At 46.0% G+C, this 13,213-nt stretch overlaps 1 protein-coding gene across 5 annotated transcripts in view; it reads left to right on the top strand.

Moving 5' to 3' along the window:
* RNF144A (ring finger protein 144A) overlaps positions 1-13,213 on the top strand; it is a 127,091-nt gene that overhangs the window by 85,173 nt on the left and 28,705 nt on the right. For all 5 annotated transcript variants that reach the window (XM_024242356.3, XM_054548424.2, XM_024242358.3 and 2 more), the window contains 2 exons: positions 10,970-11,074; positions 11,227-11,287. In XM_024242356.3, coding sequence (XP_024098124.2) covers positions 10,970-11,074; positions 11,227-11,287 — 166 coding nt within the window. The remainder of the gene's footprint in view (positions 1-10,969; positions 11,075-11,226; positions 11,288-13,213) is intronic.

Here is a 13,213-nt window from a genome sequence, read left to right as displayed (position 1 = left end):
TTTAGAAATTTAGATGTGCAAATACTTAGCATAGTAGTTTAGATGTGCAAATACTTATAATTGCCTACAGTATTCAGTACAGTAGCACAGTACCCTGTAGACGTTTGTAGCCCAGAGCAATAGGCTGTGCCAGCTAGCCTAGGTGTGTAGTAGGCTATGCCACCTAGGTGTATGTTACTACACTCTATAATGTTTGCACAGTGACAGAATCGTCTAAGGGATACATTGCTCAGAATGTATTCTCTTCTTGGACAACTCATGACTGTAGCTGGCAAGGGCTAGAGGGCTCCAGACTAGCTGTATGTGAGCAAAGCCTGCGAGAGGGCAGCATGCTTTGTCACCTGCCATGTGGCCACTCTGGGCCTTCCTTAGGTCATCAAGGTTGGGATCTAAAGGGGGCATGCATTTTCTCATGATCCCCACTTTTCTGCACGCTTTCTTTCCATTGGTAGCCATTGTTTGGCTATTGTGTGGGGACCACATGTTATGGTAGAGCAGACAATCAACTGGAAAACCGTGAGTGTCGCTGGTTCTCAGATTGGCTCTAAAGCTAATAAATGGGGAACCTTGGGCGGCAAGTCCTTTAACCTCCCTCTCTCCTCTTGCTTTCTCATCTCGGAAAGAAAGGTGGGACTCTTTGGTCTCTGAACTGTGAGTTACATGGACTTTGTCACTTGCTGTCCCACTGCCACTGCCTTTGCGTGTCCACTCAGATTCTTCCTGCGGGCTGTGTGGACCCCACAACTCTATGCAGCTCAAACCAAGCGGAGGCCTCTTTTGCTTTCGTCTCCATCCAGGGTCTCCTCACTGTGGTAGCAAAATGGTGGTGGCTGCAGATGTCACTTACCCCCCTGTCCATAGGTGGGGAAAGAGAAGGTCCCTTTCAGTAACTCCTGTAGATAAAACAGAGACTTCCTTTCCCAGCAAATAACCTTCCAGCTCTATTGGCTGCACCACCCTATCTGATCCTACTTCTGGGTCCTTAAGATGGGATCTAGTAACTGGCTTAGAGTCTGGCCCGACTCTAGGGTCCAGTCCACCAGACCACATGGCCAAGATGGGCAGAAGAATTTCCTGAAAGAAGTTCAGGGTGTCCCTTCCAAGAGGGCAAACCTGCGACTCCATTCTTGATTTGAAAGTTATCCTCTATGGGAAGGGCCTTCCTGAGTGAAAATGCCTGACATCATCTGGTCCCTGCCTTTTCTTTTGCCTTTTTCTGCCTTTTTCCCCAGCTTCCTAGCTCCATTGCAGATGCTCCTCCCCCTTTCTCAATTTCCCACACTGAGCCATCCTAAACTACAGGGCTTCGATGTTTCTCAGCTCTTCAAACATCTGGGGCTTAAACTTACAATAGCATTTCACATACTGTGTGGCGGTTGTGTTCACTGATCTATAACTTCCACTAAAGGAGCTTTTTAAGAGAAGGGGTTTTCTTGTGTTCTGCTTTTTCATAAATGTTGGCACATAGTAGCCCTCCAAAAAAATGTTGATGCTCACACATTACATGCTTGAGTTCCAAGTGGCTTAAGGCAGGTAAGAGTGAGGTGGTTCTCTTTCTAGTCTTATTTTTACAATTATAACTACTGTTGCTATGGTTTTATCTCTGCATTTTCTGTGAGATGTATCTAAGAAATCATAGGGTCATAAGATTAAGAAGAAACTAAATATCTTACACTGTGATATTGGCCTGCCCTGGTAAGAGTGAATGGTAAGAAATAGTTTTCAAAGTGTCCTTTAGCTTAAGGTCCCTCTGTTCAAATGAAAGTCTACATGAAAGCCTAGTATATGTAGAATAGTTGAAACCAAGCTTGCTCTTTCAGTATGGAGTTTAGGCACCAGGAGGCTGTCTGACCATGTCTGCTCTGCAGGCTGGCTCCTAGGGGTTCCGAGGACCGTGGGTGGGCTTCCCAGCCCTCTCTTCTGGGGTCTGAGAGGTTCAGAGATGCGTGAATCCAGCCATCAGAGTTGCCTTTCCTAAGTAGAGGGCCTCCTTTTAGTCTTGGTTTTTCAGATGGGGAGAAGGCTGACTTGGAGGGTGGGATGACTTTAGGGTGCAAAGGATGAGTTCCAGGGCTGTTGCAAAGAGTGAAGCTTCCAACTGCCAAGCTGGCAGTTTCCAGCTGCCAAGATGCCTGCAAAGTAAAGAGCTGCCTCTGCAAGTCTGTTCCGTGTTCCCAGAACACAAAACGGCTTCCCGACCTCCTTTGTCTTAAGACCAGCACCCGTACCCCTCAGATTCCCTGCTGACAACTCACAGGCTACAACCAGAGTTGTCTTCATTTTTATCCGTGGCTCTTAGAGTCCTTCTAAAACTTTAGCTTATTGCTTCATCTCACTTCTTATAAAAACCTGTGAAATAGGCAGGATTCTCCATCTCATGAGAGGACACTGCAGCTTGGAGACATGAAGGGGCCTGCCCTGGAGTGAGGTGTTTGCTGGAAAGACTGACTCGGGTGCACCTGCTCCTTGCATATCTGCCGCTCTTTTTTTTTTTTTTTTTTTTTAACTTGTGGAATTGATGAACTGAAGTGCCGTTAGAGAATGGCACATACCCTAATTTACACACACATTCAAAGTGCTTTTCTCGGTGGCATCATTCCTTTAATGAAAAGCATTTTTTCCTCATGTTGCTCCTGAAATCATGACAGCTACTGTCCCAGTCTAAAGCCCAGATCCCAACAATCTCTGTTACCCAGAATGTAGCCCAGAACCTCCATGAAGCCGAACAGCTTGATGAGGGTCTGGAGTTGTTGGAGTTCCTGCACATTAATCTTGGCAGAGGACTTCACTCAGAGCCCAGGGATGCTGTAGTTATAACTTTTTCTAACTTGATGTGTATTTTTCCTAATCAAGAGTATGAAAAACCAAAATGCAGAGGATGAACAATTCTCTACACAATTAACAAGAAATGACAGTTTGTAACCTGACGACACAGGATAAGTGGCAAGCCAGAAGATCGCAGCCTGTGCTGCACAATGCTCCTGGGACACTGACATGTGTGTCACCAGGACCTGTGTTTTGGGAAGGGACACCCGCCTCCTCAATGTCAGAGGGCAGGAGAGGGTAAGGGCCCTGTGACTTCTGCCTCCGATGCCTGTACTGGCCTCAGAGGAGAGTTGTGGCCCCGCTACCCCAACCCTTGCTGGTCTTTACAGGTGGGCCCTGGTACCCCAACCCTCAGCTCCTTCACTGCCTCCTTCCCTCACTGGGACCTCTGGGACCAGGCTGGCAGCCACTGTCCTCTCTCCATGGCCACCTCCCCAAAGCCTCCCATCCTCCCTTCCGTGTCCATGGCCTGCCATTCCAACAGTATTCTCTGAAATAGACACTTAGTCTATTTAAGTGGGGCTCCTTACCTTCTCCCACCCTCTGACATTGAGGAGGTGGGTGTCCCTTCCCAAAACACAGGTCCTGGTGACAAGCATGGGCCTATACCTTGAAGTAGGCTGTCTCTGCACTAGAAATTTGATGTCTATTAAGGGTCCATGAGAAAATGCCGATTCCTGGTAGTGGCTTTGCTCAGAAAGTGAGCCAAGGGATGACGGGCCACTCTGGAAGCCTTTGTACACCCTGCCCTAGTTAAGGTCAGAGAGTGCCTTCCCACCCCCTCAGAACCCTGCCCCTTCCTACCTGGCAAGGATCCTTGGGATCTACTTCCTCTCCCCATTTTGTGGATTTGACTCTCCACCCCAAAACCCTCCTCAGTGCTTTCTTCCAGGAGGCCTGTCTAGGACCGACAGCAGGTAGCGTCCTCAACCCTGCCCCAATATCTGCAGGATCCCTGTCAGTCTCCCCAGCCCTTTCTTATACAATGGGTAAAGAGAAAACAAATAAAACTTTTGGTTTCATGATGGGATGGAATGATCTTCAGCTGTCTGGAAAATTCAGATCTTCCCAACAGAGGCTGAATTAAGAAAGTGTCACACGATTACCACTTAACCCTCTGCTGTTACGCATTCTGAGCAGTTGCACGCCTACTCACATTGTCTCACACTTGGCCTCTCAAGCGTGTCTGTGCACGTGTCCCCTTCCGTCCAGGTCTTAAATTCGCACACACTCGATTTCACAGACACACTCATTTCACCTCCAGTAAGAGTCTGACCCAGGGATCATCCTTTCTCAACTTTTAACCACCCTCAACATAGTACACTTGCCAAGCCATGATATGCCTTTCACCCAATGTGACAGCCTTGGTGTAGGGTACATATATATTTGTTGAAGTGACAGGCCGAGTCCCTGCCTGTTCCTGCCTCTGATGTTGGTGCTGTTTGTGCACACAGCCTGCTACCACAGTGCCTCTGTTCTGTTCCACTGGGAGGTCTTCGTGATGAAGCCGTGGCTGGGTGAAATATGCATTTTTGCTCCTCTGTGAAGCTGGGTTGTCATATTGAACAGATAGAACAAACGGGTCGCGCTGCCCACACCACCGCTTCTCTTGCAGCTTGTTTGAAAGCTGAGGCTGCAGGAGCGAGCCCCTTGCTAAGGAGGGAACATGCATTGTCTCGGAGGTCTTCCCTCTCCGCCAGCCCAGCACTGCCTCCAGAGGTGAGGGGAAGGCAGCTGAACAGTTCACTAGTCCCTGTGAGATAGTGGAAAGCACAGCCTCCACGTCAGTGTCTTCCCCGTGTGGTTGACGAGGGGGAGGAAAAGCCCAGTGGCGTCCCTAGAGAGCCAGATCTTCCTGGCGGTCACCCCCGTGTCACCCTGCCTCTGGCTCCCCGGGCTCAGTCTTCAGATCCTATCACTGCCTGTTTGGCTGCCGCCCAGACCTCAGGACAGGCAACTGTGAGAACAAAGAGCGGCCTTCCTCCTTTTTGGCAGCCGGTGCGTTGTCACATGTGCAGGCCTCCTCGGGAACATCCAGCTTCTGGTGGCTTTTGTAGACTGCGGCGTAGCTGCAGGCCCGGCTGCAGGTTGTGCCCAGTCCCTTACCCTCCAGCTGTCCCCTCACACACACTTCCCCGAAGCCCTGCTGACACAGTGCCCTGACTGAGAACCGCAGGCCTGACCGGTCACACTGGCCTCCGTGCCCCGAGTGGGTTCTTATAAAGCAGCCGTGGATGACACAGGCCCCCTCCCGACACGGTGCACTCTCCACTGCCTGCAGGAGTGAGCCCTGCCGCTCCGCTCAGCACTGCTGCTGCCTCCCAGCCCACCGCACCCCATGCCTCTCTGTCCCCCCAGGCCAGATGCTGTTCCTGAGCACACCCCTTCTGGTGGAGCCTGCTTCCCTTTCTCCTGACTGCTGTTTGTCTTGGACAAACTCAATACTGGAAGGAGCGGTCTCTTCCTCGTATAAGGAGATGGAATAAACAGCCTCCGCATCCAGTCCTGCTGTCATGCCTTGCTCCTGAGAGCTCTGAATGGCCAGGGAGCCAGGGCTCTGGGCATCCTCCTGGCCTGCACCCCAGGTCCCTGCATGCCTTCCCACTAAAGCAGGTGCTCAGTGCTAGCTGCTGAATGGACTTGAAAATCCCAGATAAGTGACAGGCTTGCTGCTGCTAACTTCCCACCTGGAGTTCTTGAAAGAGAGCGTTTAACACAAAATCATTCCTTCCACATCTTCACTGAGCATCTACAGTCACCGGCCACCGTGTGAGGGCCGCACAGGGCCACAGAGGCATTACCCCCGGCCTTATCTACACTGCAGAGATGAGGTGTGCACTCACCCTCCACGTGGGCGACAGGGGGCCCATACACAGCATGCGGGCTGGAAGACTCTGAGGATGGCAATTATGCACAGGCAGAATGAGGTTAGGGAGGTGGAGGATACTGAAGGGGTAAGAAGAACTAGTATTTGCCGGGGCCTTACTTTATATAGGGCAAAATCCACCCTTCCAGCAAGGATGCCACCTGCAAAGCAGGATCATCTTGTTCTGTAGCTGGAGGGACTTAGTCTTAGATACCTTAGGAAAAAGGTAACGCAGGGGAGCAGCACGCCAGTCGTGACCTGAAGCAGCTGATTGTGAGCCTGCCTGCCTCCTGCGCACCACCCAAGGCTGTGGTGAGAGCACAGGAGACGGCGGGTCTAAAGGCTCGACAGAAGCAAGAACTCATATAGATGAGAGCATTTGTTTTACGCATAAAGTCTGGGGCTTTTTTTTGTTTTTTTTTCAAGAACTTTATAAAAGCAAACTTTATAATTTGAACTCTTCAGCTTGAGAGCGAAGTCACTGTCCTACATCCTTGAGGAAAGTGATCCTTGCCAGAACACGTACTGTGCAGCTTGCCGGGCAGTTTGCTTCAGGTTCCCAGGGCCACCGAGTGAGAGTTGCCAGGGGGATTCCTGTGAGGCTGTCCTCAGAAGGGAAGGCTGTGCAGGGGGTGGTGCCTCCAGCCTCCTGAACCACAGCCCTCCAGCCTGTGCTGAGGACCCGGCTTGTATGGCCCTGTGGTGGTGGTGTGTAGCTAGCACACCTCTGTTTCAGGGCTCCAGCCCTCCTGCTGGGGCTCAGAGGAATGCCTGTTGCCAGGTGTCTGGCTACTCTGTGTGTGTTCTACTCATCTTTGTGTCCTTCCATTCACCCTCTGTCTGCATGGCTTTGATTCATCCCTCACTATTTGCCAGCACTCTGTTAGGTATGGGGAATAGAAAGATAAATAATTAATAGTTTTTGCTTTCAAAGAATTCACCATCTACTAGAGGAGAAACATAAACAGACCATGGATTATTGATGGCTCTAGAAAGGCTGAGAGAAACCCTTGCGGAGTGTGTGAGCAATATTCCGGAGCACCACTGTCTCCAGGGCGCTGGAGCTGTGGAGTGATTGTCCTTCTATCTGCCAAGCTTATCCCACAGTATTAGGAAGTGGAGACACTGGGAGACAAAGGTCCATGCTAGAACCACATGTCTGCTAAGTGGATGAGCTACAATTTCAAGGCAGTCTTGTGTGTGATTCCAGGGTCTTTGCTCCCAGCCACTGTTCATGGGGCTCTTGCTGCTTCAATTTGGACCTGCCTGCATGTAATGCTTGTGTTAATAAATCATGAATCCCAGATAAGCACCTTTGAGCACAGTTTCTGGGCATTTTCTCCTGCTTTTAGGGTGATCAGTAGCCAGCAGGCCTTCGTGTGAAAAAGCAGACAAAAATCAGACTTGCTGTAGTTTTAGGCGAGGCAGATATTTCTCTGTGGCTGCTTGTCCTTGGCAGGAAACTTCTGACGCACCGGAGGTATATTAGCAAATCAGCAGTGCTGTCTCGTCATCAGGTTTCAAAGAGTTGGAAACCAAAGTGGAAAATGAAATTCCTGGAACATTCTGTGGCTTACCGCCCTTTCGTCCCTCTGTGTGGCTGATGCCTTTGACCCTCTGGCCAACTTTTCCTCTCTGGGAAGCCTTCCCTGATCCCACCCAGGTGGGACCCCTCCTCTCTACCCCTGTAGTGGCCCGTTAGAGCCTCCCTGCCCCCTTGAAGTGGCCCCATGAGAGCACGGAGCACAGTGCACTGTGATGATGATCTGTGCACGCCTCTTTCCCCTACACTGGGCTGTGCGGGTCTTGATAGCATTTGCAGCATTGCAAATGGATCATTGCATTTGCAGCAGCATGAACATGAACATACAAAGGAGAGGTTCTTGGGGTTGACTGACACTGTGCCCCCTTAAAGTACGTACAATTCCTTGTTCTACAAAAAAAGTTTATGGGGTAAACAGAGAATACGTATTGAATGATTGCTTTTGAAAGAATTCTTTTTTAAAGAAAATAAATTTTATTGTATATATTTGAGGTTTACAGCCTAGTATTATGGGATACATATAGATAATAAAATGGTCATATAGTGAAGCAGCTCAGCATATTCATCATCTCACATAGTTGCTTTTTACAGTGATGAGCACCTAAAGTCTACTCACTTAGTGACAATCCCTGATGTGATACAATTGTATTAAAGTTAGTCCTCATGTTGTATGCTAGATCTCTAAACTGGCTCATGTAGAAGTTTTCAATTGAGGAGTAAGTATGCAAAAAATTTAAAACAGACAAACATAAAACCTCACCAGCCTTGGAATCAGCCACATGTGGGTTTGAGTCCTAGTGCTTCTATTGAGCTGTGGTTAATGTCTCTGAGCCTTGGTTTTCTCATCTGTCATGTGAGCGTGGTTACACGCCATATGACTTTTGTGCATGTTTAGTGAGCTAACATAGGTAATGCGATTCACATAGAATCTAGGACTTAGAAAGCTTTTGACTACTGATATCTATAATGAGTACAATAGTAGGAAAATGTGTCAGTATCTGCTTTTAGGCTGTGTATTTTACAGAAGTTTCTCTGTTTACCTATTTTTGTGCTCATTTCAAGACATCTTTTTGCAATTAGAATGAAAACCATAGCTTGTGAGTCATGACCCACTTTATATCTGGAAGAAAGCTGCGCTTGTTTTTGATGGATGCAAGGTCGGGCGCTTGGAACCTCATCTCTCTTTATATAGTGAACAAATTGATATTCCCAGAACATAATCCTTTTGCAGATTGTACAGATAGCTGCATCCTGATGACACATGATGTTCTCTCTTGGGTAGCTTTGAAACCCAGACATGACTCACTACTTGTTGCATACGGCTGTATGCTTCACGCCAGTTTTAATTGTTGTATTTTGCTTCTTAGGAAGCGTCATGTTCTATCATTATATACTGATCTGCATAATATTCTGAGAGTCTTCAGCATTGTATATTGTTTAAGGCGTCCCAGTATCCTCCAGAGACCCCATTTAGACAAACTTCGTAATAGAATGTAAAATAATGATCTTGTTGCTAAGGTTTTGGGATTTTTAAATACCTATAACTGTAAGAGACAAATTACATAAGTAGACAAAAAAGAGACAACAGCCACTATTTACTTAGCTGGTGCTGTCTACCAGGAATTATGCCAGGTGCTTTCATAGATTACTGTCACAAAAGCGCAGGAAGATGGGCCTTCTGGTTTTATCGTCAAGTGCAGGGAGATGGGCATTCTGATTTTATTGTCAAGGGAGCTGTTGCTCAAACTCTGATTTGAGGGACAAGGATTGGTTGAGCCTGTCTGGCTCTGAAGCCTACAATCTTTCTCCCTTGTCATGTGGCACCCAATCATAAACAGAAAGTTCCACTGATCTGCCAACTGTTCAGCTCATTGTTACAATGGTTCACCACTCTAGTAGTCCACAGCGCCACTGCCACTTAACACGTCAGCAGATGCTTCCCAGAACCAGGCTGCAGCCCTGCTGGAGGCTGGGTGTGACTCCTCTCTTGCTCATCATCTGCCTCTCCCTTGTTCTGAAAGAAGTCTTTGCATTGGTTTTAATGAATTTATCTCTGAAAATTCTGCCATCTGGAGTCTCACGTAGAACTCCAAGCCTGGGCTCGTCCATACTCACTACTCTGGGAACTGTCTTCATAAACCTTAGGTTGGCAAAATGTAGATGATCTGTGAAAACCTAAGTTCAGGGCCACTGCAATCATCAGAGCCCAGGCAGATCAAAAGTACACAGGCTGGAACACAGGGTTCAGTGTGGAGCCACCAACATTGTAATTTGCACTTGAAGTTATAGCTCTTGAGAAAAGCTTTGGGAAGTGGCTCTTTCTGAGGATCGCCTTGATTTTTATTTTTTAAAGAAATTGCAATCTGGAGTCTTCAATGAATGAAATATTCTATTTTGCTAGGATGGGGAGAATTACCAGTTTAGATCAAATTACTCTTTATATATCAAGCATATACTCTTTTCTGTGTATTCTTCTAAACTTTTTCCCTTGCCTAAGATTCTTAAAACTCCACTGTGAGGTAGGTTAAACCACCCTAAATTGCAGATCAGGAAAATAAGGATGGTAGAGAGAGATTAACAGGCTTGCTCTAAACATGGAGGTAGAAGGAATTGCAGTTGAATTTCCGTTTAGACCCATTCATTAGTAATAATCATGCATTCTTGTAATAAAATGGATTATACATTTTTGCGGAGAGGTATCAGCTTAGCAAACATAGCTTATTAATTTTTCTTGATTAATTGCTATTATATTTTAATAATGGTATTGTAATATTATATATTATTGCTAATATGAACTTTAAATATACTGGGACTGTGATTGAAGTTGATTGGGGGATGCCGTTGTAGGATTTTACATCATTTTCTATGCTCTTTGAGTTCTTATAGAAGCTCTACATCTAGTTTCTCTTGGTAGTGAGCCTAGCTGGCAAAGGCCGTGTTGTTTCTTCTCATTGCTGTTTATAATATGCTTTTCAGGGAAACACTAGATTTCTGAGACTAGTAGACTTTGTAAAGCAGGAGCGAAGACCGCATAATCTTTTATATTAACTCTACTTCATGTCCTTCACTTCCTCTTGTTTTGCTTGCTTCAGGCTTTAAGCAGTGCCTCCAAGTAGGTAAGGCAGGTAGTGAGTAATTGCCAGGTAAGGGAGGCACCCTGAGTGAGGAATGCCAAATACAGTTGGGTTCTCAGCAGGGAGGTCATGGGCATTTTGTCCAAGCTTGGGTTCACATCGAGGCTCTGGGTACTATCTAAGTTGGCAACTTCCTCCTTTGCTGACTCAGTTTTCACATATGAAAAATGGAACAATCATACCTTTCTTGTAAAAATGCTCTAAGGCTTCAGTGAAAGACTGGGAGATAAAATATTTAATGCAGTGCCTGCATCTCATAGGCATTTCAGAAATATTACCTCCCAGCCTCCCTTGCTTCCTTTCATCTTGCTTTTAGAATTCTTGGCTCTTGTGTTTGCTGAGGTTTTGTGCCGGGATCTAACCCATAGCCTCAGCTTTGTGATTGAGCATACAGTCCCTGGCACAGAATGGGTACCCCATAAATAGTTGTTGAATGAATAAAACCTCAAAACCTCAAATGTGTTGGTTGCTGTGGGCTACACAGTGAAAATATTCAACTGTAATGGAACGGTGTGGCTGGTCCTTTTTTTAATGCATCATGGTTTCTTCAGCATTAAGGAGGTAAAGATGTTTATAGACACTTCTCTGTTTTTCTTTCAGTGCCTGAAACAGTATGTTGAGCTCTTGATCAAAGAAGGATTAGAAACCGCAATTAGCTGCCCAGATGCTGCCTGCCCTAAACAGGGCCACCTACAGGAGAACGAGGCATGTGCAATTGAACAGACTGGGCTGTTTGATGTGCACTGGCGTGCACTGCTGAACTTGTCAGAATAACGTGGGTTTTGTTTGGGTGTGCGTTGCATTATATTCTAGCCCTCAGCTTGTTATCATTCCTGTTTGCATTTTTTTTTCCTTAGATTGAGTGCATGGTTGCAGCTGAAATTATGCAAAGATATAAAAAGCTACAATTTGAAAGAGGTAGGTGCCTGGTATATCTGCCAGTTATGATTCCTGTAATGTATGAATGTGGATAATTTTGTGGGGAGTTCTTTTGGTAGATATGGTTATACAGCATTTGATAGGAGTTAAAAAGTTGATGTAAACTAAACTTCTGAAATTAAACTGACATTCTGGATTCTCTGAACAGCTCACAGTTTGAAGACCTTGTCTGGTGATCTATTTGGTATCAGGAAGAATTTATGGAACACAATTTGTTTATAAGGATTGAAGCTCCTGGGAGAGGCTTAAAGATGATGGCTCTCGTGAGGTATTATATTTCAGCCAGCTTAAGGCTGAGTTTGAGGGCTAGACTCTTGGACTGGCCCAGAATTTAAAAGATGCAGAGTCATGGAGGGAAGTCGTGAGGGGGTAGGTATAGCAGAAATTACAGTAACCCCTGTCCTAACAACAGTCCGATGGTAGGTGTCCTGTCTGCATTTACTCACCACTGGACACAGGCCTAGATAGTAGGTGCTGAATGAATAATGAAGTCCCTTATCCCAGTAAGTGTCACAACAACTCTGCAAAGCTAATTTGTCATTATCTAATAAACAGATCTCCAGAGAGGCTAACTGACTCGCCCTGATTTCTAAATATAGCGGGTGCTTTGGGACCACATCCCATGACCCTCCATCGTGAGCCCTCCACTGGGCCCTGAATAGTCCTCCTGGCTGGAGCAGGCCTGATGCAGACCCAGGGGGCCTCTGGGAGAGCAGTGTGGCAGGTGCACACAAAGCAGAACATGATTCTCAGAATAATATTGCAAAGCATTAAGCCATGTGGAATGTCCAGGAGAGGTCTGTAGCTCTGCTCTCTGAAATACTCCGGGGTCATACAATGAAACTGTAAAGAGACTGCGGACTCTCTTTGGCTTTGTTTTCATATCTATTCTGGGCCCCAGGCTCGTCTGCTAAAGAGCAGAGTGACAGATGTGTGCAGGCGACACTCCATATGCAGAACATCATTGTGAGGACCCTGCAGGCGGATTCTGAGTTTGGATTGCTGGCATCTGCTCTCCCCCTCCCTGCACTGATTCTCGGATTCTTGACCTGAGCAGGGTCTCACCACTGAGACACAGCCCTGGAGGACGGGCTTACATGAAAACATGGCCAGATGGGGAGTGGACGGCAGAGGAGACCAGAGGACAATATCCAGAGACTCCCAGTTTAGCTGCAAGCAGAGACCTGTTGTTTGTATATTTTTGCTTTTTAAAAGAAATGCTAGAGATAGCTGGGCCCAGTGGCATGTACCTATAGTCTCAACTACTCAGGAGTTCAAGTCCAGCCTGGGCAACATATTGAGACCCTGTCTCTAAAAAGAAAAAAATAATAAAATAAAAGAAAATAAAAAAATATGTAGCCCACTTAAAAAAAAAACTCAAACAGGATTTTTCATGGCATTGACATTTGTTTTCAAGAGTGTGTTTATTAAAGTGTCATATATCATTTGCTTTGGGGCGGTTTATAGCTTTAATATAATGCCATTTGGTACAAAAGTCAGTATGTAGAGCAATAAAATTGATTAATTTGGATTTCTGAGACTTTCAGGCTCTTCTGAGAATATTTTCCAGAGAGAATCTTGACAGAAACTGGCTGTTGTTTGCGTTACAAGAATGTGAACTTTCTATGACATTGAATTTAATTTAAAAATGCAGCTGGGTACATTTTTCAACCTAATAATTTTAACTGTTATTTCTTTAGTACTTTGGCTTAGTCAGAAAATCTTTTTTCCTTTTGCATAAACATAAGCCAACTTGGCTTCCGTTAAAAAAAAAAATCTCTCAAACCTCTCCCTTTAAAGCATTTTGCTAACATTATGTTAAAAGTTTTTTTTTTTTTAAGGATTCAGACTTCATACTATAAAAGACCTGTCTAGATAAAACGTTAGAATGTCAGAGCTAAAATA

The sequence above is a fragment of the Pongo abelii genome, chromosome 12 (assembly GCF_028885655.2).
Source record: "Pongo abelii isolate AG06213 chromosome 12, NHGRI_mPonAbe1-v2.0_pri, whole genome shotgun sequence".
NCBI classification, from domain to species: domain Eukaryota; kingdom Metazoa; phylum Chordata; class Mammalia; order Primates; family Hominidae; genus Pongo; species Pongo abelii.
This window is presented reverse-complemented; position numbering and strand designations above follow the sequence as displayed.